The sequence below is a fragment of the Pleurodeles waltl genome, chromosome 8, assembly GCF_031143425.1.
Source record: "Pleurodeles waltl isolate 20211129_DDA chromosome 8, aPleWal1.hap1.20221129, whole genome shotgun sequence".
Lineage (NCBI taxonomy): Eukaryota > Metazoa > Chordata > Amphibia > Caudata > Salamandridae > Pleurodeles > Pleurodeles waltl.
In genome coordinates this window covers 853,578,066-853,604,272 of record NC_090447.1, presented here as the reverse complement: position 1 = coordinate 853,604,272, position 26,207 = coordinate 853,578,066, and the positions used below count along the sequence as shown (strand labels likewise).

The 26,207-nt window shown below is 42.9% G+C and overlaps 1 protein-coding gene across 1 annotated transcript in view; it reads right to left on the bottom strand.

Annotated features, from left to right (window-relative positions):
- The window catches only part of ABCC4 (ATP binding cassette subfamily C member 4 (PEL blood group)), a 1,378,868-nt gene that overhangs the window by 473,011 nt on the left and 879,650 nt on the right, over positions 1 to 26,207 (bottom strand). Inside the window, exon 20 of the mRNA XM_069205134.1 lies at positions 18,800 to 18,879. Coding sequence (XP_069061235.1) covers positions 18,800 to 18,879 — 80 coding nt within the window. The remainder of the gene's footprint in view (positions 1 to 18,799; positions 18,880 to 26,207) is intronic.

The following is a 26,207-nucleotide window of genomic DNA, read 5'->3' as shown; positions in this document are numbered from 1 at the left end:
TTCTATTTCCCATCTATAATGTCCCTGTAACCTGTTTTTTGAGTGAATTTGTACGTTTTTTAACATATAGTATTCTTCATTACTATACGTTAATCCAACCACTGCCAAGTCCTGAGGCCAACCCCCTATAAGCATCCAACCTTTCACCGTGCAAAGCCTTCAACTGTGCGCAGCAGGGTTTGCCCATAAGGCCTGGCCTGTAGCCAGTCCTTGCGGCCAACCCCCCTAACCACCCAACCCTCTTCCGCACACAGCCCTTTGGCCGTGCACGTCGGGAGTTGGCTGCAGCCTCTCTCTGGGTGTGAGAATAGGTGTTAGAGGGTGTATCTAGGGGTGAGAATGGCTGTGAGAGTCTGTCTGGGTGTGAAAGTGCATGCATCAGTGTCTTAGTGGGTAGTTCAGTGTCTGTGCAGGTCTGTGAGTGGGTGCATGAGGGTGTCAGTGGGTCTGTGAGTGGGTGCATGAGGGTGTCAGTGGGTCTGTGAGTGGGTGTGTGAGAGTCTCAGCGGATCTGTGAGTGGGTACGTGAGGGTCTGACTGAGGCTGTGAGTGTGTGCATGAGGGTTTGAGTGGGTCTGTGAGTGGGTGCATGAGTGTGAGTGGGTGTATGAGTGGTAGAAAGAGATTGAAAGAGAGAGAGAGAGAAAGCTAGGGAGAGATAGAGAGTTTTTCAGACTTTGATGGATGATATACTTAGAATGAGCTATTTCTGCGCAAATTAAAAAGAAAAATGTATTTGTCAATTAAAAAGATTAATATCACCTTTCAGTATGAGCCTTAAAGTTTTGCAGTTAAAAATAAATTAAAGGAGGGAAATGACTATGGATACACCTGGAGTCAAACCCTCAACTCTCAGTGTGAAGGTCTGTGACCTTCACCATTATGCTATTTTTTTTTTTACTTGTTCATTTTTTGTGCTCTTTATGGGCTATCTCGGGGAGCCTCCAGGCCTGGTCCCACCTGATTGTTTTTTTTCTTTAATATTTTGCCCTTTACGGGCTATCTGGGACCGTAGAAGGAGCATCAAAGCCCAACCGGATCCTGGCTCCTGCCTCCTGCGTGAGACGTCATTACTTCAGCAAGCAAGGAGTTGCTTTTAATAGCAACTTACTGCTTTCTGGAGCAATGCTTTCATCTGTCTTCCCTGCATGCATATCTGCATGCAGGGAAGACAGATGAAAACGTTGCTTTCTGTCAGGAAACAAAGTTATGTTTGCTTTTGCTTGGTGGCAGCGGTCATCTCCCCCCAAGCAAAAGCAAATAGCTATGCACTGGGGTGGGCACCCTAGGACATAGCAGGAGATGGCTCTGGGGGGTAGTGGTCCCCAGGGCCATCGGTGGCTACATGAGGGGAGCCGCGTGGCCCTCCACCTACAATCTGTTTTGCCTCAAGGAGGAGGTGGTCCCTGTGACTGTGGGAGGGACACACAGCCCCCACATTCAATCCTAGTAATGCTCCAGGGAGGTCGTGGTCCCCTGGGCGGGGGAGGGGGTGGGCAGATGGCTCTCCCTGCATTACATTTAACAATGCCCCTGGGAGGTGGTGGTCTCCAGGGTGCCGGGGAGGCTGTTAGGCCTCCCCCACACACAAAAAGCTTTTTGCCAGAAATTATTTTAATTATTAACATAAATATATGTTTTCTTCGAAATATAAAAACAATAATTAAACATTTTTAATAAAACATTTCAGGAAAAATATTAACAATAACTTAAGTTAAACTTAACTAACGTATATAAGAAAAATACATCAAATATTTAAAAAGTTAGTACCAAAATAGTTCTCATTATTGAAAACTTAATATGAAAATAAAATGAGTAGGTATCCACTTTAAAAAGTATATGAACTATATTTGAACAATTTTAAAAGTAATAACATTAAAAAAATAACAATTAACTAAAAATAAAATTAACAAACATACATTAAAAAAAAAATTATATCACAATTAACTAAAAAATAAAGTGAATATAAAAATAAAACTTAAATAAAACACTGCAGTTCTTTTTTAAATAATATAATCATATAAAAAAGACATCAAATCAAATAAACATCACTAGTCAAAAAGTTAGACTTTAAAGAAGTCAGATTTATTATTCCACTCCAATTTAAGCAAAAGTAGAGGAAGGGCAGGCTTTGGACGGGTTAGATTATTATTCCAGCTCCAGCATAAGCAACAGTAGAATAAGTGTTGGACTTTGGAGGGGTTTGATTTACGATTCCCACTCTAATTTAGGCAACAGTAGGAAAAGTGACTGAATTCAGAATGCCTAGATTTACTATTCCCACTCCAGTGTTAGCAAAATAAGGGAAAGTATTGGACTTTGGAATGGTTAGATTTACCATTCCCACTGTAACTTAAGCAACTTTAAGGAAAGTGTTGGACTTTGGAGGGTTATGTTAATCCTGGCATCCTTGGTGTGGTTTCCCTAAACGTTTTGTCCTCTGACGCCCTGTTTTCTGACTTTATATTTGCAGGCTTTTAGGGTTCTGGGCACTTTACCATTGCTGACCAGTGCTAAAGTGCAAGTGCTCTGTACTCTAAAACATGGTGACCTTGGCTTATCCACAATTGGCATATTTAATTTACATGTAAGTTTCTAGTAAAGAGCACTATTTGTGACCTAGACCTGTACATTAAATGCTACAAGTGGGCCCACAGCACTGATTGTGCCACCCACTACAGTACCCTTTCAAACGTGTCTCAGTCCTGCCACTGCACAGCCTCTCTGGGCAGTGTTAAACTGCCATTTTGACCTGGCAAGTGCCCCCTGCCAGGCCTAATCCTTTCTTTTTATTACATATAGGTCACCACTAAGGTATGACCTCGTCGGACCCAAGGGCAAGGTGCATTTTATTTAAAAAGTTGGACATGTACTTGTTAACGCATCCCTTTATGACTAGTTTACTCACTTTGGGACTCGTTTTAGGCTAATTAATCTTTTGACCCTGATTGAAGACACCTAGGACGAGATAGCTAATCAGCATGTCAATCAATATGTCAATAATGTCATCAAAGTTCACAGTAATGCTACAGTTCAAATTAATCAAAGACATTTAATAAACTCAAAAGACCACAATGACCCTACAGTCATGAATAACCACACCAGTTTAATATGATTTTGTGAAGTTTACTATTGATTACAATTCTATGAGCAAGTTTATTAATCTTAAAACCAAGAAACACATTAGCATAGTCACAATATGACAACTCTGATAAGATTTCATCAAAGCAAGAATCACGAATATTAGAACATAACATGGCGTCAACATAGGTTATCCTTAGCAGAGTAACATTAGCGCATCATTCAACAAAACATAGATTCAGTCATTTGTCTATTTGCGTTATTTAAGTGAACCCCTCTCCTAACCACGAATTAGCAATGGCATGTGGGACTTCATGCAAAACAATTTAGTAACACCAATTTAGAAACATGTAGCTATGGTCTCTGTCAAAAGAAGCAGTTGGTACCTAGAAAGGAAAAACAAACAGACAATTACAGTTTCATTGTCATATAGTTACCCTCCGTATTTGGGTCAGCACTCAGGTTCGGTCTTCGTTCTCAGGACAGTAGTTGATTCGCCATCAGCCAGGAATTCAGCAATCGGGTAAAAGGGGCACTTCCCTCATAAGGAGGTAAAGTGTAAACGGTAAATATCAGGCAAGAATGGTTTTAAGAACCAAACAGCAAAATCTCTATGCAGAGTGACAAAGTGTCTGGGTCATAGCAAATCGCATCAGCATCTCCCTAACTCTCTCTCCTATTCTCTCCTGTTCTCTCTAGTTCTCCTTTCTTCCTGGTGTCAAGGGTTTTTATCCCATTTTTGTTGTACATTCCCCTAAAATTAGGTTGGTTGAGGGGTTGCACCCCACTATCTCCCTCCAATAGAGTTCCGATTATTTCATCAAATTTGTCACCCCATAACAGTTCTCACATATTTTATTGGTCCTTATGATTGACGTCTTTAGCGGGTGGAATGTCCGGTATGATTTTGTACTCTTGTGGTCCTTTGCACATCTTCAGTCAGTGGCTCCATTGTCTGTACCGGTTCAGGTGACCTTGTACCTGCTAGTGGTCTACAGTGTTGCATTCAGCTAAAATGTTTCTACAAGCAAGTCGAATTTCATGAGAACGGATCTACTACAGTTACATTCAGCTTCTAGTTTAGAGAAAAACAAGAGTTCATGTACGTCAGCAAGTCAGCACACTGCACATTAGAAAAACACATTTAATATGAGAACCAGGCAGGTAGGCCTCGACTCATGCTAACTAAAGCCTAAAATGATTTATTAGCAAAACTCCAGCATATAGGCCTTTATTATTAGTGCAAAATTATATTTATCATAATACTTCAACATTATTAGTCAATTTCATTAGTCATTGTATATTGTGGCGGCCACTCCCTGTGGGCACATTTCAAGTGCACGTTTTAGCTAAACATAATATTACATTTTTCTATGCGGCATTATTATACATTAGTTCATAATAATTTTACGTTAATATTGATTATATAGGCTACGCTCTCTCAGTCTTTTAAGTTTAACATGTCCAGGTAGTGCAAAACTGTCTCTCCCATAGGTTAACATTGGGGGTACCATGAAGCATCCTTTAAATGTAACTTCCAATAGGGAGACGATAGACAGTTGGAGTTTGGTGTCTCCAGACTCATAATTTAAAATCACAACATATGGTGAAGTCGGATTTTAAATTGTTAGTCTGAAAATGCCATTTTTCTAAAGTTGGCATTTTCTTACTCTAAGCATTCTGTGTCTCTGCCTCTCCCTGAATACACAACTGGGGTAGATGACAGCTGGGCTCTGTGCATTCCCTCTAGACAGTCACACAAAAAGGAAGCTTGGGTGTGACATTTGCATCCTGATTGCCCATCACCTGGCTCATAGGTCTTCCTAGGCAAGATAAGAGGGAGGAGCTGACACCTACACCTGAATAGAGCTGTGCCTTCCTCACAAAAAGGGCTGCATAACCCCTTGTAGAGTGTCTGGAGCTAGGGAAGGGACCTTGTGAGCTTCAAAGGCCTCCAAAGTCTCCCCCACTTCAAAGACACTGGACCTGATTCCGAATTTTGCGGTTGGACTGCCAAACCACCATGTTGGCAGTCCTAAAAAGACCGCTGCACTGGCGGTCTTTAGACTGCTGTATTATAATGCAAATAGGCAGGACTGCCGCCCGCCAGGCAACAAAGGCAGACCACCAGTGGCACAGCAGCTTCTATCTAGGTAGTTTGAGCTCCAGTGCCAGGGCTAGCTACAAGCCTATTACAAACACACAGTCGTCATGGCGGTCTCCTTGTGGCGGTTAGCCAATAGCAGTCAACTACTGCAATATGTGTCTAGCAAAGTAACAAACAAGTGCACTTTGCAAAAACAACACAGCTGATACACATTAGTCCAGTGGACACACCTGCAAACCACACTATAAAACACACCCGTTCACAGACCACAATCCTCTGCATTTTCACAGGGATCCAAAGAACCACAACCACCATTTACTGAAATTTTCAAAGATTAGTCACACCTTTGTCCACCATCCCACTGATCATCCTGCACACACTATAGTCCATTCACTCACTATTGCACCTTCCCCTGTTAAGTGTTAACTAAGTCCCTGTCACCCAGTTTTTTTTGTCCACCATGTCACGTTCCAAAAATCCATGTTTTTCAGAAGATGATTTGAGAGTCATAGTGGATGAAGCCTTAGGAGTAGAGCCACAATTGTTTGGAGCCTAAGTCCAGCACACTTCTCTCAGTAAGAAAATGGAAATGTGGGACAGGATAGTTGACAGAGTGAATGCTGTAGGCACCACCCTGCGCACAAAGGAGGGCACTGGGAAGCGGTGGAATGACCTCAGGGGCAAGGTCCATCTCTGGTCTACAGGCAGCAGATGGAGGCCAAGAAGACTGCTGGTGGCCCTCCCAGTACCCTGATAAGACTCTTTCCCTGGGAGGAGAAGGTATTGGCCATTCTGCATCATGAGGGCTTGACAGGAATACCTGGGGGAGTGAAGTCTGGTAAGTTACAACACAAAAAATGTCACTAACCTAGTTCAGCTGTTGCCACAGTGTTGTTTACTGTGCCTCACCAACATTATATACCTGGAGTATCTGTTTTAACACTGTCAATGTGTATTATTGGACCCAACATCACCGCTACCAAGGCAATCACATACCATATGTCCAAATGGTGCCTGTAAAGCTCACAATGCCAAAAACACATTCCAGGATTCGTGATATGTCTCAAAATGTAAATGTATGCTCAAACCTAAATGCAGCCTGCATGCAGATATGTAATGCCCAACATTTGTCAAGTGTTAGGGAGTAGAGGGTGTGATCTGATTGCAATTCTCAGGAGGCCCTGTTTCTCTAACACCAAACACCAGCCCAGTGTCCACTTGACCAATGGATCGGTTAGTGAAATCCCACATGAAGTTTACTCACCTGGGAGGATACCATATGTCATGTGTTGGTAAGTACAGGGAGTGACTTGATTGTAACTCTCAGGAGGCACTGTTTCCTTAACTCCAAACACCAGCCTGGTGCCAGCTTGGCCCAATATACCTGTTTGCAATCACTCTAATGCTCTTCACTCACCTGGGGGTATGCCATTTGTCCAGTGTTGGGAAGTAGAGGGAGTGACCTGACTACACCTCCGAGGAGGCCATGTTTCAGTAACCCCAAACTCTAGCCCAGTGTCCACTTGGCCCAATAACTCTGTAAGGGAAGTCCCAAATGGAGTTCACTCATCTGGGAGGATCCCATATGTCCAGTGTTGGGAAGTAGAGGGAGTGACCTGAATGCTAAGCCCAATAGGCCCTGTTTATGTAACCCCAAACACAAGCCCAGTGTTTACGTGCCCAAATACATGTGTTAGTGAACTCTCAAATGAAGTGTACTCACATAATAGGATACCATTTGTATAGCGTGTGTAGTAGAGGGAGTGACCTGACTGCAACTCCCAGGAGGTCCTGTTTCAGTAACTCTAACCACCAGCCCAGTGTTCACTTGCCCAAATACATATGTTTGTGAACTCTCAAATGAAGTGTACTCAAGCAAGGATACCATTTGTATAGTGTGTGTAGTAGAGAGAGTGACGTGACTGCAACTCCCAGGAGACACTGTTTCAGTAAGTCCAACTACCAGCCCGGTGTTCATTTGCCAATTTACATCTGTTAGTGAACTCTCAAATGAAGTGCACTCACCTGGTAGGATACCATTTGTATAATGTGTGTAGCAAAGGGAGTGACCTGACTGAAACTCCCAGGAGTCACTGGTCTATCTACTACAACCACCAGCACAGTGTGCACTTCTCCAAATAACCTTGTTTGCTAATTCTCAATTGAAGTTTACTCACCTGGGAGTGGCCAAGGTACAGCTCATACTCAATTTAGAAACATGTCTGTTTACCTAGCTCCATCTTCACCTGCTAACCAGATATTAAACTATTGAGGAAAGGAATGACACCTTACCCAGTGTGTACACCAAATATTCCTAAGGCCTTAAGTTGCATCACCAGATTGGTATTGGCAGCAGACACATTGACACAGCATTGTGCACATAATGACTCCAATCACATATACAACAAAGTGCTGGGTTTGCCTGCATCCAACTCAACCAGGTCTCCAAATGTTGCCTCTTCACAGTGTTGGCTTCACTGGTGGTAAGAAGTAATTTTCAGTCCATCTTCCCAAGTACAACTGATCTGCACATCTCATCAGCTGCTTGAGTGAAATAGGTTTGGCAGGCTTCTCATATGATATGTCAAATAACCCAATACCATGGTAACTTGGCACAACTGGATTATCTACAACTTAACTATGTCCAAAAACTCTGCTTACTGTAACACAAAACCTTTGGCGGTGGATTTCACAATTCAACCAGTAAGAGTGTATGTTTTTCATCAAACAACAGGTGGATCTGCCACTGTGCACACTGAGGACACACAGCAGACTACCATTACCCCCCCTCGAATGAAGCCCTCAGTGATGACAACACTCCTCTTGTGGATGTGGAGGAAGGTCCTTGCACATCTGGGCAACCTGGTCAGATGGCAACAGTGAGTCTCAGTGTGGCCACATTAGCTTCCACCCTTGTTGCTTCTACATCAAGGGTTAACCATACACCCTCCAACCTGTGTACGTAGCACAGTTTCCAGCATCTTGTGCCCCCCCGTCCTGGATCCTGAAGTGCAACTCAACACTTCAGACACTGAGGGTCCAGGAGCTAGTTGGAAAGGACAACCTGTGCCAAGGGCACAGGCTTGTGGGGGTAGGGCGCATGGGAGGGATGCTGTGGGTCAGCGAAGTGAGCCCACTGGGATTGCTGTCGGCCAGGTCACCATCAGCCATGTCTTGGGGAATCTATCAGTAGTGGGCTAGGTGTTGACAGAACTCTGTGAAATCAAGCAGCTACAGAAGGACATACATAGGGACATGTGTGAACAAATGGAGGCCCACAATTCAAACATGACTTCCCGAGCAAGAGTGCTAAGGGACATTCACACAATCCTGAGCTGGGCTTTGAAAAAACAATCTTCCCCTTCCTTTGGCTCATCAACATCATGGCCCATGTATATCGGCGCCAGCCACAGAAAGGGAGGCATCTGTAGCAGCTGATCCTCCATTGAAAGTGGGGACGTCCAGCATAGAATCCAGGAGGTGTGAATGGCAAGACACCCACCACTGCCAGCAATATTCCTTTTCGTTAAGGTCCTCCTTTGTGTGTCACACATTCACTCTGTGGATTGATCCTGAACCATCTTCCATTTCCAAAGGGAGGAGTACTGTGGACTTTGGACTTCCAATGGTGTGGCATATATTCCAATGATTTCATGCACCATGAATGACCCTTTCACATTTGTTTTTTGTTGAGTCATGTCACATAGATTTTTTGTTAATTGTAGCTTCGCAATAAAATCACCCATCACTGACTCATTGTCGGCTGTTCTTGATTTCACATTAAACCATGTAGATATGTTAGACCATGTGAACCATATGATGATGATCCAAGGTACTTGTTCAAGATGGAATATGTTCGATTTACTCAGTATCCAGCTCAGAATTACAACCATCCCACACAAACACATACATACAAGTGTCTGGTCAAACAATTTTTTTTACAGTTTTGAGCACATGGGCTGTCAATATGTCTAAACTATTGGAAATCATAAATGATTGAAGCATACTGAGTAAATAAACATATTCACAGGTACGGACCTACAGACCAGGGAAGGAAGAGATTTGCCAGACATTGTCCTGTAGTATAGGCAAACATTGAAGTGGTTAATCATAAATCATATACCACACCAAAGTAATCTAACATCACATAATCCAAGATTCAGACAGATGGCAGTACAAAAGTGTCTGACCACAGGGTCATTATAATCCAGTGATCATGCATCTGGTGGTATAACACAAACATATGTCAGTGTTTTGGCACAGGTACTGTGGCCTACAATGATGAAACGTATCTACACATACATACAAATCATACAAAAAGAGCATTTAGCCAATATGAAGGGCAACTGACATGGTTGTGGACTAGGACTACATATTATCTGACCACATGACAACACACATGATGCATCAGACCCACCACGGGACATAAAACAAGTCAAATAAACACTTCTAAACTTCCCATCCAAACTCTGCAACCTAAATTACTTGGAACAATCCATGTCCACTTCCTAGGTCAGAACAGCATCACATACCTGCCAATGTCACAACTCTGAAATGCCCACATGAAGATGTCATGGTGAAGGTACTTGTACAAAGAACAAAACAAGGAGTACAGGCATGAAACCATACTAATGACAAGTCACATAGCAAGCATCTGGAAAACAAAGTACAATGCAAGGAATCTGACACAAACAAAGCAACATCATCAAGGTGGGGATGTGTCCGGAATATTCCTACACAGGACGATGTTGTGAAGCATGCAGCACGCCACAATGATCTGACACACTTTCCCGAGTGAGTAGAGGAGGGATCCACCAATCCTGTCCAGATAGCAAAATCTGGTCTTCAGGAGCCCAAAAGCCCGCTCCACTGCCCACTGTGTTCTTACATGGGCCTCATTGAAGCGGACTTCCCCTGGCGTAGTTGGATTCCTCAGCGGTGTCAATAACCAAGGACAGTTTGAATATGCTGTGTCTCCTGTTAAGGAATTGGGCATAGGTGCAATAATGAATCAATGATTTCATGATTGTAGCACCTGACATTGCCCACACACAATCAGGACAAATGTGATTTACCAACCAGACAGGATCCCTCTGGTTGAAGTTGTGACATTAGCTGGGGTATGGTGCTGTTCCACATTATAAAGGAATCATAGGCTGACACAGGAAAATGGGCACACACGTTTCAGATATAGAGATCTGCCAAAAAGACAACTTGCACTTTGATGGAACAGAAGCTTTTTCTGTTGTGATAGACTTGTTCAGAGGCCTACGGTGGCACCAAGGATACATGTGTGCCATCAGTTGCTCCCACCACATGTGGGATGCTGGCAAAACCATAGCAGTCAGGCTTCACATTGGCTAAATCCTCATGTCGGGGGAACCTGATATAGCTGTCAATGTGATTCAGCATTGCAGAGAGGAACTCTCTCAACACCAGACTGAACATAGGTTGTGACATATTACCACTGTATGTTGGAAGGGCCCTGTGGCCAGGAATTGTAATACTGTCATGACATGAACAATGGGTGGTATGCAGTATGGATTACTGTTTGCTGGCATCAGATCTGGCTCCACCTGACGGCATAAATCCACTACTGTTTGTCTATTCAGATGGTAGAGTTGGATAATAGGGCGTTCCTCCATGGTCTGAAAGTCTGGCAATAGATGGTAGACAGGAGGATGTTGCATCCTCCCTCTCCCAGGGTACCTATCTGCGACAAAACATGACTTGGAACATTAGTCATTGTGTCCACACCAACATACATGATACATTTGAACAAAAACACGTGACAAAGCATTTCTGACTGGAAATACATTACACCCAGTACACACCACAGCTGTCAACTACACAAGGGTCAAATGTGACCCCCATAGTTGTCAACACGAGTACACAACATGGATTCGGGTGACACACAAGCCCCTACAGCTGTGAGAGTCTTTTGTGACCACCAAAAATACCGTCAGTGGTGGTGGACATTGCACTGCTGTCATCTGTCGTTTGTGCCCTGCAAAACACTACACTGGGGGTTGTGTAGTAGGACCTACACAACAAGACAGATTTAGGATGTTTGTGGTAATCCTACCCATATATTGTTGTTGTGATGCATTTAACAGGGCCATATGCACTATTTCAAACCGCAAAAATGGTGGATGCCTGACCTACTCCACTGGACATCAGGAACCGCACGTGGCCGCCACCGGCACCAACCGCAGTGCACACAGCCATAGGCTAACGTTGTTGCCTGTGGCGGTCGGGGGCCAATGGTGCTGTCCGTCGGTGGTGATGACTGCGTATGTGGCGTTAATGTATGCCACATTTTGCAAAATCAGTCACTTGACTCCTGACACTGCTGCCAGCAACACCTCCACCACTTCAGCTGCTGTGTGCCACCTCTGTGAGCAATCATGTCGCGGCCAGCAGGTGAAAGGTCTCCTGCCTTCTTTCCAGAGTAGCTGGAGAGGCTTGTGAATGAGGTCCTTCCCCTGTATTGTCAGCTTTATGGCTTACCAGAGGAGCAGGTAAGTACCTCATAGGCACCATCCTTTCCTTCCTCGCAGGCTACGATGTGCCCCTGTGTGCCAGTTAGACTTCTTGTGTGCCTGTTGTTGCAGTTTGTGTGGCATCAATTGGATGCACATGGTCAGTTACTGGAGATCAGTACTATATGTTGTGGACTTTCACATTGTGTTGTGTGATGTGTTCTGGGGCCCTAGATCCTCCTTTTGCTGAATGCACATATCTAGGCAAGTAGACTTTACTGCCATACAATGATATTATTTGTTTATGATGGTTGTAAATGTTAGACAACAGGTATGTGCACGACAGCATGAGCTGTGTATGCATCTTGTCTGAGTCATTTGATGATCTTGAAAGCAATGTGTATTGTGCCATAGATCTTTTATCCCACATCTGGCCTTTCCCATATGTTGTCTGGAAGGCATATCATGACTCAAAGTGCCATTCAGGTTACCACATTGCTGATAGCCAGATGATGCACTATCATGCATGGAAGTGAGGGAAATGTGATTGTCATGTAGGTTCGGTATGCTCAGCCTGCAGAAACCAAGGCCTGTCATGTATCTGCCAGGATAGAACATATCCAGGCTGTGGGAGAGTCACTGTGGCTATGCAACTGTGGCAGTGTTCCCACTCCCTGTAGACCTGCAGACCCTGTCATGTGGCTAATAAGAGGTTCTAGTGGCAAAAACTAGCACAAAATGCCTCTGTCAATTAACTAGATTTGGAATGGGTACTGAGGTAAATTCATGACCTAGTATGCGCATTTTGCATCACTGTCAATGTGTGTCTTTGGCTCATGGCAGGTCCCTTACTCCCCCATCTCTTTCTGTTGTCACCCTCATATAAGTCAATTTGTCCAGTAGAGGTATTTTGCACAATTAACAAACCCATAGTGCAGATGGTGTGTAGATTCCAGGAAGGCCATGACATGTGACTCATTAGCTTGGTTACACAGCAGTAATTGAACCAAACATACCTTTGTATGTTGTATGCCATCTATGTAGGTTTGCTGCATATGTTCAAAGGTGTAACCCACCCTGACGTGCATGAGTTGGCATTTGGTAGGCCACATGTCCACACATGCACAGGGTAGAGGCTTTCCGTGCCCACCATGCCAGCCCCTTTATTATCACTCAAGTCTTAGGGTGAAGTCTGTGCTATGGTAGTTGCATATAGGAAATGTATGTATTGAGTCAGTGGTGCAGACTGTAAGTATGTTTGTCTAGTCAGGCCTAAGGCGTTTACACTTCATAAGCCACATTGGTATGTAGTGTTTCATTGTGGCTCAGATCACAGTACATGTTGCTAAAGGCTGGGTTAGCAGATGTCAGTTGGCTTGCTTAACCATTATAGGCCAAGAGCAGGGTAGTGGGTTAGTCCCCAGATATCTCCAGAAGTGTGCGGCCATGTCCCTGTGCTTAACAGCATGTGTGCTTTACAGCTGAAGTATGTTGACAAGTGGCAAATGTAGTACTTGGCGTTTCTGACATGCAAATGACACAAACATGTGTGCAAAAACTTGAGTTTGTAATCTTTTGATTTGTCTCCTTCATCCATACAGGTCAATGCCCATCAGAAGAAGAGGATTTGGAGAGCCATTCTCCGGAAGGTGCGTACCCTGGGGGTACATAGCAAGGGAAGCGCTCACTGTCAGAAGAGGCGGGAGGACCTGAGATGCCGTCGTCAGCAATGTGTCTGCTCAAGTCAGTAAATTGGCATCTGCCCCCCAGAGGCCACTTGTCTTCAGAGTGTCACAAGTGCTGGTGCCTCACTACTGTCTGTCATATGAAGGTGGCCATTATAAATGTGAGGGAGCGTACATTGTTCTTTGGGTGCAGCTACAGATAAATACTTTCCCTTGGTAAGTGGGTAATGCCCATTGACATGATTTGAGTGGTGTCCCTGTTGCCAACAGTCCTTGTGCCTTTTGACAAATTATTTTTTCATGCTGTAATTATTTTTTCAACTGTTTCAAGCATGGTTTACCTGTATTCATGGGATGATTTCTCTATACCCTCACATATATCTGCATGCCAACATATGTTTGGAATTGGACGTATGTCATGGGACTACATTTTATATGGTGCCACAGACAGGAGTGTGTCACCATTGATTGTTGTCTCACAAATACCCTCACCCATCAAAGCATGTCATTTTGCCTGTACCACTGCAGTAGCAATAAAGAACACGATAGGTAGGACTGCAGTTTTTAGCCACAATGTGCATTTCCATGCCACTGATGTGGCATCATGTAGCAAAGTGCTCTGCACATGTGAAATGGGGAAGGTCTGTTACGTGACTGTTGGCATGCATCGTGGAGTGGCTTGCTGTTATGTGGGTATCATATGTGTTTAGGTACAACCTTTCATCCACAGACATCTGGGTTTGCAGGACCAATATGGAGAGAATGATGTCACTTCCCATTGGGTAGCATGTTGAGGACATTCTACAAGTACTTGAACCTCACAAACATTCAAAGGACAATTGACTTCTACTGATGTAATCAGAGTATGTTATTATAGGGGGTGCTATACAGTAGATGTGATTTCTCTGGGGCTAGCTGATTCCTTATGTTGTGGATGTTGAAAGCATACCTCCCTGACAAATTGCACTTTTTGCCTACAGTGTACATTTCCATGCTGAACTTGTACTATATCTGAGCAACATTAGTACAACCTCCATGACTCCATTAGGACACTTTACACTTGGTGAAGTGAGCATTGTTGATTTGTTTCCAGTGTGACATGGGTATTTCCATGTCACCTTCTTCAGGATACTGTACTTCTATCAGCAACATGCCAGGATTTTGGGCCATCATTTCTTATTATTGTGGTATTGTGTATGTGACAAATAGATGTATGCATGACCCTGTGTATGATCTGTGGGAATGAACTTGGCATTGGCCCACTATTGTATGACAACAGGTAACTGATGTATGCTTCATGCGACAAACCATTGAAGGCGATCAGGTCTCCTACTTGTTCAATGGTTACAGTGTTTCACATTTTCACCCATGCTATTAGAGTTGTCTGAGATTCTGATTTTCCAGTGGACAACTGTTGACAGTTCATGTGGCATGCATGCATATGGTATGGTAAATGTAGGAGCCACTTTGATGGAGTTTGTTGCTTGAGCCTACTTTACATCATGATAATGTTTGCTAATCACAGTTGTTGTTCAGGTGTGATCAGGAACATGTAGTGACCCTATTTCTCTTTGTATTTGCAGCATCATCCCAGACAAGCAAAGGAGACATGGCAGAAACGAGTGGGGAAGCATCTGGCCAAGGTACGTCCAGTCATGACACCACCAACCTAGAAGAACCAAGTGGCCAGGAGAGTGAGGGGAGTGCCACAGAGGACACAGGATCAGCATCATCATCTTCGGATTCCACCACCAGTGGCCACTCCCTAGATGTGGCAGACCCATCAGGACCTGCTCCTGTACCATCCTTCTCCACCATCCCCAGTTCTATCACCACTGGTTATCCCTACCCAGTTGGCTGTGCTCACTCACCCAAGAGGGTGGGTGTTTCCTTTGCCCCAGGCACCTCATCCCCAGACCCTGTTACCACTGCTCTCCTGAGTGAGGAGGCTATTGACCTCCTGAGGAGCATCTCCCTGAGGCAGACTGCCATTGTGAATGCCATCCAGGCTTTGGCCAGCCAACTTTAGCAGTCAAATTTGTACCTGGAAGGCATTTATAATGACATGTCTGGCCTACAGAGATCTTTTCAGGCTCTGGCCTCCTCACTGATAGCAGACATCCCCCTTGTCCCCCCAGACTACTCCCCCACCACCTCCCTCTTCCCAATCGAAATACTCTATTCCCCTACCTGTCCCAAGCACCCAGACATCAGCATGCACCCACCTCAACACACAGAAGCAGCACACAGATACAAGCAGCACAAGACACACTGGCTTGCAGGCACTCAACAGCCACCCACAGACACCACAACAGCCACCATTTCCACAGACACCCCCAACACCCTCATGGACCCACACACCACAACCACCAAACCCAGAGTCACCACCACAGCACACAATGACACATCCACAACACCAATCATACACCCAGACAACACCTTACAACCCACAGACCCACACACCTCAGACACCACACCCCCAGACACCACCACAACACCCACAGACATATCCACCACATCAACCAAACCCCAGGATGCCAACACAACACACAGACACATCCACACACTTTGACCATACCCCCATGCACCACCCCAACACACACACAGAGACACATCCACCATACCCGTAGACACCACCCCAACATCACCCAGCACCTCCACCTCACGGCTCCCAAAATATGCAAACACCCACACGGAACAGATACCACACAAACACAAGCATACCTCACACATGCACACACCCAAGGCATCAACACCCACAGGCAAGACCACAACTCCCTCAACCTCCAAATCCCCAGTCCCTTCTGATGACCTTACCCATTTTCCCAAAGAAAGTTTCATTTTTGTCCTTGCTCTTTCCCATTACTGGACCTGCAACTTCACCTTGAACCCAGGACCCCAGAGTGACTCAAAGGGCTAGTCTGCTGGCCTCCTAATCTAAGCGTCAGGAACACAACCAGCTCCTGGACCCATCTGCAGCAAGTTCCTGACCCCCAAATGGTGCCCCTGAGGTCTTGGACCCATGGTGTAGTTCAGGGCTTTTTAAATCAAGCTCTTGAGCTCTTCGCATCTGGGTCCATTTGCACCAAGACCTCGCCACTCACATTCAGCATGAACCACCACCAGACCGTCTCTCCACACAGCAGCATTGACAGCTGATAGGGAACTGCCAACGTGAAGCTCCAGTCTGCCCGTTCACAACGCCAGGCCTTCTCTTCATACTATGCCGACTGCTTCCTGCAACACTCTCCTTGCTCCTCGCGACCCTCTCCAACATGAATGGGACTCTTGGCACAAAACTTGAGGGTAAAACTTCAGCAGGACTAATTTGGGACTGTAGAGAAAACTACTATATGAGCTACTCGAATACATATGAAGATACCATGATCTTCATAAAAACAACAATAAAGTTAAGGATAATACGACCTAAGTATAATAAGCCAATGATACACATATGATATCGGACTGCTATATACTTATTATTAGTTACAGATAAAGTAATCCCATTATATGATTTTATATATATTTTTTATTTTTGTTATATGTCATTCAATAATAATACAATTATAAAAGAATTATTTTTAATTATATACATCATTTAATAAAGAAAACAAAAATATCTAAATCAGACATACCACTCACATACACTAAACACAATAGGTAAGAAAAAAGTCTTATAAACTAATGAAACATAATATCAATGATGCTAATCCTAATATCATAGTGAAGCTAAAACAATTTTTAATAATGAAGATATATTGACATAAATTCTTCTAATACATTATTGATAGTCTAATACATAAAAGGAAAAGATAATGCTAACGCGGTTCTATCTGAGTGGTACCGTAGGGACCAAAAGGCCTACGCACGTTTCGGTGTTTCGTGATGTTATAGGTCACCTTCTTCAGGGCCGTTCCCAGTGGTACTATTCAATAGTGATCTAGTCTTAGCAGCCAAATCTTCTGATATATTTGATTTTAGATGTGTAGTATGTTCCTTGATAATGTAGTCACAGAGTTTGAAAGATCTCTTCTAGCTATTTTGCATGGCAAATGTTGTCCCGGCTGTCTCTATCTCTTTATAGGGCAGATATTAATTGGTAGACCAGGAGACCTAATTTGGGACTGTATCTGACCCACATTCTATTGTGGTCAGCCAGAACCTTTGTCCATCGCGACCAGGTAGCCGCAGTTGGTGCTGCATGCTTTTAGATGCTATTTTCTAGTTCATTCCTTAAAAATTCTTAACTCCGGTTCTACAGATTGGATGTTTGTTGTTTTGATCTGGTTTTATTTATTTATTTCAAATCTATTTTTCTAAATTGGTGTGGGATATTTTTTGTGTTGTTTTCACTTTTTTTGTTTTACAATCGAAGTGTTACACAAATACTTTAAATAATGTCTCTATATTAAGCCTAATCCCTCTATGCCATGCTACCAGGGGGGATGAGTACAGGTTAATTTTGGGTTTGCTTGTGCCTTACCCTGACTAGGACTGAGGTTATGGCATGGCCAGGGCTCACACCCCAGTCAATCAGTAACCCAATTTCTAACAGCAGTGATGGAATTATAACATTTTTTGAGGATTTATAATTCCGGGCAGAAGCATTTTCTTGCCTGACTAGGAAGAGTAGAGCCTACCAGATCACTCATGTAAAGTTCTGCTATGATGTGACAACCCGATGCTTGCGCGAATATGCCATATGTGTCAATTTTGGGGGCCGTGACTTTGGCCTTTAAACAAAATAAACAACTGACGTTTAAAACCTTTTCTTAATTTTTAGCTTCAGCTGGCTCCATTATTAACCAGTATTCCAATGTCCGTCCAGTTAGATAGTTTTTTTATCCTTGGTTATGCTGTGCGATGTCCTCACTGTAACCAGGGAGTAAGAAATACATCATCTACGGTAATAATACTTTAAATACTTTCCTTCCCCCAAAATGACCTTCATGCCACATACAGATGAGTATTTTATGGACTACTTCCTTTTCTTCAGATTAAAAGAGGAATATGTTCAGTCTATTTTGTTACAAACAACCACACCTTCCCTGTTATACACACATGGATGCCTGCACACACACATATGCACACAGACTCGGGTTCATCTCTGCTATCGTTCCGTGCAAACTGTCTGCATCTGTTAAGTGGGCGCATCTCGTAACCAGAGAAAGCGCATGCCAGACTCCTAGGAGGCAAACCTACAACAATTCAGCAAAGCATGTAACTACTGCAATCACTAAGTATTGACACGATTATCACACGTTGTAATTAAAATGTAAGCACCCCCTTTAAAAAAACATAAAAGAGCTGTTTGGCTGAGTCTCCACAAGATTTTGTAGAATAGGTTTAATTATACTGCTTTGCACAAGAACTAGCACCATAAGCTGATACAGGTGGGCTAGAAGAGAAAAGCAACGTTCTTACACAGCAAATATGTGCATTACCTGTATGACGTCCAAAAACGTAAACGGTAGCAAGTCATCGAGGTGGCCAATATCTTTGGAGAAGCGGTTAAGAATTCTTCCTGTTTTATAAAAGACAACACGTTTAAGGTGAATAATGGAGACTGCAAACTAAACTGAAGTAGAATTAAAACTAAATTCAGCTGGATAGTGATATAATTATTCTTCAGTACAAATAGAAGTGGATGCAAGTGCCTTGAGGGCCAACATAATGAGTACATGCATAAATACGAAGAAAAGCATGTGCGTGGTAGTTAAAATGGGATAACAGCTTGTTTTCATTACTCTGATTATAGTAATATCATCAAATGTATTTTTAAAGGTTTTAGAACTCTTTGTTGTAGTTAAACACAGACTGTAAAATTGTGCATGTAGGTTAAAACACCCTTCTTTGAAACATAGTTTTATGCAATATTTGTTAGAAGATGAAAATGAAAACTACAAAATCAATCTTCCTCTAGAGACAACGGAGTTGCTTTACAAAACTATTTTATAAATTGATCCTACTACTCGAATTTCACACCACAGGAGCCTAATAAACCTTCGGTATAGCCGGACTGACTTTTTACCAGGCTGGAGCATGCATTCGCTCTACTTTTATACCAAAGAAAATGTGCATCTAACCAAGCTCCTCCTTTGTTTTGGTATTGCACCCTCGCCCCTTAAGACAATACATTGCGGGATCAATTTCTCATGTGTGAAGGAATGTTCAAATGACTGGTTCCAGTCTAGAACCTTCATTTTTGGAACATGAGGAGCCAGGTTCGACCCCTCCTTAGCATTGCACCAACGTTATACGTATTATAGGAGGGACTGCACAAGCAACTGTGGTCCCTTCTACCATACATAAGCCGCCTAAGTATTCGCAAAAGGGACACACATGCCCTTTGCATCACTGAGACAAAGCCTAAGGTGTGTTTTATTTTCTTCACGTCAAGCCTGCTTCCCTTTTCTTTTCTTCAGGTTTCCCTGTTCCTTTCAAATTGTAATTCTACATAGCATAGACTGAGCTCTCTGGTTACAATATGCAGAACAGTGTTTGGGTGATGTATGCTGAAAATATGCTCCTCAAGCAAGGGGGTGGGGTAAATAACTCCTACTACTCAGCGTAAAACTCCACCTTGTTAGTGAATTGAATTTAGGCCTAGATTTATGCTTAGGCATCTGCAGACTTACTCTCATAAATTGGGACTTGAAGTAAGCCAGAGATAAGTAAAGATTGCTCCTGAAATTCAGAGTAAGACAGAAGTATGACAAGAGTACCTCACATCTACTCATACCAAAATCTTCCGGAATGGGGCCTGGGACGTTTAAAAACATTTCACTGACTAGAAGACGTGTGTAATTTTGCCTTGTCTTTCCAAGCTGTGCCTAAGAATGTAAGAGTCAAAGGTCATATTAGATCCAAAGTAAAACACTGACGCGTAGACCTATATAAATCCTATAAAATAATGCAGGTAATACTAAATAGCGGCCGAATAATTATTTGCAACAAGATAAGGTAAGGTTTGGTAACGATCTTGTTGCAGAATAAATGTATTCATCCTCGGCTGGGTTTATACTGTTTACAATCTTTTCAGTGAGCAGTTACTTGCCTTGCTTGAAAAATGTAGCTAGGAGAGTCAAATGTAAAGTAGCATTTACAAAAAATGTTGTCCTCCCAAACTAAGGGGCTTGCACCTTCATTCAAACGTAGTGTGCTTCTCCATTTTTTATAATCAAACGAAACACACAGTTATTATTTACAAGAAATGAAATAGTAAACCACATACTGTACAGTGCTATTCTTTGGACTGAAGACTCTTCATTTGGAGATCCTTCTTTTGGTTGTTGTGTGATCTCTTATGGAGGTTAACCACCATTCCGAGATACTGAAACATCTTCAAACTGAGAGAACACTACTCAGGTAAACCTGAAGAGGTTCGAATAGCTTTCATTTTCAGCTAAAATTGTTTACGCATACTTGACCGATAGTGCACAGTGAAAACTTACCATAGTGAAAACAGACATGAGGCTATCTTTAAACAGATAGAGGATAGTAATGTCATACAAAACCTTTTGTTTTGTATTGTGATCAAATAAGGAAAAAAACATTCAATGCACGTACAGGCTCGACAGTTCACGTAGGACAGAGTTTACCAATAAGTGGAGAGCAACAGTATTGATTATTATAAGGAGAGTGAGGTCACTACCACATTGTAGCATGTCAAAGTATAGCCTGCATCTAGTTAGAAAAATATGCAACCCTATTCACGAAAGTCATTGTGGAGTTTGTAAAGCAGTACTAATGTATGTTCTCCAAAAATCAATTCTCAAACTGTGAAAGATCTCCACCTCTTCCACACCTATCTTTTCTGTAAGGACATTGCCACCACAGGTGTGTTTGTGACAAACGTAGTGTGCTTCTCTATTTTTTCTTTTTTGCCCAAGAAAGACACCGAAGTCAGACCAATAGTCAAAAAACCCTCCGCTGACATCAGCAAACCCAAAAACTACAGGCCAATCTCCCTTCTCCCATTCCCAGTAAAGTTACTGGAAAAGATCATCAACCTGGAGCAGAACCAGCTACTCAACGCCTCGCAAGCCGGCTTCCACATCAATCACAGCACTAAAACTGCCCTGATTGCAGCCACCAATGACATCCGAACCCTCCTCGACCGAGGAGAAACAGCAGCTCTGATCCTCCTTGAATTCTCGGCAGCCTTGGGCACCGTAATCCACCACATGCCGATCGAAAGACTCCACCACATCGGCATCCAAGGAGACACACTCAGATGGATCACCTCCTTCCTCACCAGAGGAACCCAGCGGATCTACCTCCCACCTCCCACGTTTCACCTCTGAATGCAAGGAGATCACCTGCACTGCCCCCCAGGGCTCATCCCTCACCCCCATGTTCTTCAACGCATACATGACCCAGCTGGCCAACATCATCAGATCCCACGGTCTGAACATAATTCCCTACGCAGATGACATCCAACTCAGCTTCTCACTCACCGAAGACCCCACCACCACCAGAACCAACATCCACAGATGCATGACAAGCTTCACTGACTGGATGAAGAACAGATGCCTGCAGCTGAAGACAGACAAGACAGAAGTACTGATATTTGGGAATAGAAGCAACACTTGGAACGACTCATGGTGGCCATCAGACCGAGGACCGCACCCACTCCCTCTGACCACATCAGAAACCTCGGAATCATCATTGACAACAAGCTCACCATGAAATCACAGATCAACATCATCTCCTCCCCCTGCTTCCTCACTTTGTGCATGCTACGTACGATCTTCAAATGGCTACCCCTACACACGAGATGACACAGGCCCTTAGCACCAACCAAATGGACTACAGCAATCCCTCAACATAGGAATCGCTGCACACCTCCTACAGAGACTTCAGACCCTACAGAACGCTGCAGCCAGACTCATCCTTGCCCTTCCCCCATGAACCCACATCACACCCCACCTCAGGCAACTCCATTGGCTTCCCGTACAGACGAGATGCCAATTCAAGCTGCTGACCCACACACACAAGGCTCCACACAACCAAGGACCCGCATACATTAACCGCTGCCTAAACTTCCACCAACCATCTAGAAAACTATGCTCCGCTTCCCTTTCACTTGCCCAATCTCCCTGCATCTACAGAAGCAGAAGTGGAGGATGCTCCTCCTCTCACATCGCAGCAAAAACCTGGAATAGACTCCCCATGCATCTCCAAACCATCACCTCACTTCCGGCATTCCGAATGACATTCAAGACCTGGCCGTTCGAATAAGCCTCCGAGACCTGCAAGCGGCTGGATACCCTATTGGGTGATTAGCCGCACTTTATAAATCCTGAATGACTGATTTGGGAGGGACATGGGGAACTGGTGGAAAAATTAGGCAAATCAAAGGAGATGTTAAGGGAGGGGCATACCCATGCAAACATGCACTGTCCAGTAAGTGAGATACCTTCAATTCACAAAATACAAACAACATCTACTGTAGTATTACTACTGACAAAACAGAATTGAATGTCTCCAGCCAATCCTTAGACTAAGTCAAGAACCACAAACGCTGCTACTTCAACAAACTCACACAGAAATCAGTGGAGGCAGGAAAAAGGACCAGCAATAACAACATTTAGGAACAAACGTAAACTACATTGCAATTACATTATATTTTAATTGACATTTATTATTAAATATTTTCAATGGTTGAATACTTTATAAATGTTTAGTATAATTAAAAATATTTAATGTTTACACATTAAACTATGCTTTGTATTTTTAATTTAAATGGTATTTAAAAGAAAATTAATTCAGGACTATTAACACGGAACCTAGCTCCGAACCAAGCTTGTCATACATGCAAAATCCATGGCAGTGCAACGGGGAGGATTAACATTGTAATTAATATGCATTAATTAAAAATATATATATATTTGATTATATATTGAAAATTAAATAGAAAGTTACGTTTTGAGCTGGTGAGTTGTATTTTGTCATAGTGACAAATTCCAATAAGTTACAGGCAGCAACAAAATGTTTGGAAGCAAATTGGATATTCTGATCCAAGGTGAAAATTACCTCCTACTGAAGACCGCAAAGTGTTTTTAAATGGACTCTCGCCCACATAATATTTGCGGCATGCTTCATCATTGTGTCCTTCTTCCAAAATGACTGTGCATCTGGATATGCTCAACGTAGGATGGAGATCTTGACATAGTAGTCATGCTGTAGTGAAGCAATTTAGGGTTACCTAGTTATCTGCCCCTGTGTTGCCTTCATTATTGAAGTCCCCGGTAAGGTCAAAAACAGGCTGGCGCACAGAGAAGAATAAGATTCCTGTGTGCAATCTCTGTAGGTCGGCATCTTATCACCTATTTTGGTCAAACGGCCTTTGTCAGGAGCAAAGATCCATTTTAAATTCAGTATATCACAAACCAGTGTATTATCTACTTGTGTGAAGAACCTCATTCCATCTCGCACACTCTCATGCATACATAAGTTCTTAAAAAGAAGTAGGGCAGTTTTTTTTCTGCAGGCACATAAGAATTAAAGTGGAAAATTATTAAAATCAATATCACAAATCTATCTATATTCCAAAGAAGTATTTTTGGTGAGTGATAAAGGCATGAATCTAAACTAGACAAGGGTGCTAGTTGGCCTACACAACTGAATCACTACCCCCCTTGGGGCTGTGTTTTCCTTTTGCGGCATGTTGGGCTACACGTGCCAACCAGAAGAATCACACAGGTATCAATGCTGAAAATCTTTGCATCTGATGAATTCATGATTGTGTTTAAAAAGGGCTTACTTATTTTTAGGTGGTGCTTTTACAGAAAGAAATTGTTTATCCAGCTGCTGAATAATAATATTAAACAAGACTTCAGGAATAACAAACACAAATGCAAATAATAACCAGTTTAATTTACTATGTTTTCCTAATACATACTGATTGCTGAGATCATGACATTTTGACTTTATTATTTAGTGAGTCAATAATAACAGTCGTAGTTTAGAGAATCACATCTGTTTAGTCAAGACTCGTTAGTTCTAGCAGCTCTTGGGTCAGACATGGAAGAACAAATAAATACATAAGACCCTTAAAAACCGCAAGTTTTTTAAAACACCCGCTGTAAACTCAGTCCATTCACGATTGGGCGCAGCATTACAAAAAGGACTGTCATCTGATGTCTGGGAAATAACCAAACTGTTGACCGGTTGTAACTCTTTGAAGAATTTCCGATTGATAAGTCTGAATTCAAGGCTATGCCAATGGTGCATAACTAGTTTATTTTTTCATGCGCATTTGACTTTGACAACCAGCAATTTGTATAGAGCGCCAGCGTTCCTTCATGTTTCGTTTTTTCCAAATTAAAAATAGACCGAAACGCACGCATCATGTGTCAACACTTGTACACTGCTTTTAGCCTGATTTTAGTTCCACTTGGCATGGAAAAAATAATGCACCCACCTGTCTCAACTCCTAACAAGTTTTTGCATTACCCTTAAAGGAACTCTAATTACAAATATTGCAAAATAACTCAGATTGGAAGCAACTCTTCCAAACTAATTTAAAGTAGCACCCACTGAAATAAGTGGTTAGGAATTATACCTGTGGCAAAACAAGGATTAATTTGACAAAGTATTTAACATTTCAAACTCTGCCAAGAAGCGTTGCTGGGGTGTCTGATCTGAATTCATATACATGAATCTGTAAGACAACAAAAGAGTGTAATTTGTCAAAGGTGAGGGAAGAAGAACTTACTTGACTATGCTTTTTCAAATAGCCTTCTGAAAATCAGCCCTACAGTCTATGGGAACAACATGAAAGATTGTTTAATTATATTATCTAACTTTCACAATTTGTGCGCTGAGGGAATTCCATCGCTAAAAGACTTCTTTGAAAAGGGGTACATCATCATCTGTAAACTGAAATGTAGCTCACTGAACCAAATGAACTAAGCACGTGCCTAGCTCAGTGTGAGTACATGACTATAGGTGCCTCCTGTAATTCCGTAAAAGGAAATGCTCCATAGTGGCTTCCATGCAAGAGAACGATCCTATTAAGAGCTCACTTTAAACAAGGGTTACATTTGTTTCTCATTATTCCATGTTTTATCTGATAAACCACGAGTAAGAAGACAAGGGTCCCGATTTAGAGTTCGGTGGAGGAGTTACTTTGTGATAACGTGACAGATATCACATCCGCTGTAATACAAGTGCATTAAATCCTCTGAGACTTGTAATGAGGCACAGGGCATATCCGTCATATCTGTAATGGAGTACACCACCCGCAGACTCTAAATAGGGCCCAGAGTCTTTTGTTCATGATGACAACATTTTGTCAAATGGCCTACCTGGAACAGAATCCTGTTACCTGGTTCCACAATTACAACTTGTGGCTTGCTTTTAAACCCTACCTACGCTGATATACTAATTAGTTGCATCCAAAATCACCCTTCAAAGGAAGTGGTGCAAGAGAGGTGGAGGAGGACAATCCTTGTGACAATACATGGGCCTACCATGCCTCCTGCAGTGGTACAGGAATTGGTTTAGCTGCTGCATGGAATGGCGCTAAATAATCCACAAAATATGTGGTTCGTCCTCTGAAATTGGCTGGGGTGGGGAGCAGCCAACGTGAGAAAACAAGCTTTAGCCTACTCTTGCTTGAACCTTTCAGCATCTAGCATCTAAAAAGATTAGGGGTAGCTTTGGTCTTAGGAAAACTTGATGCCAAGTACAACGGTTCCTAAGCTGGTGTCAGTGCTGGTGGGGGTGCCACTGGCAAGCCTTCATAGTAAGAACGGCATCATCCATCAATACAACGGTACTAGGGCATGGGTCAGTGGAACAATACCTGTCCTCAGAAACCATGTGAGGGGTTTGTTAGAAGTG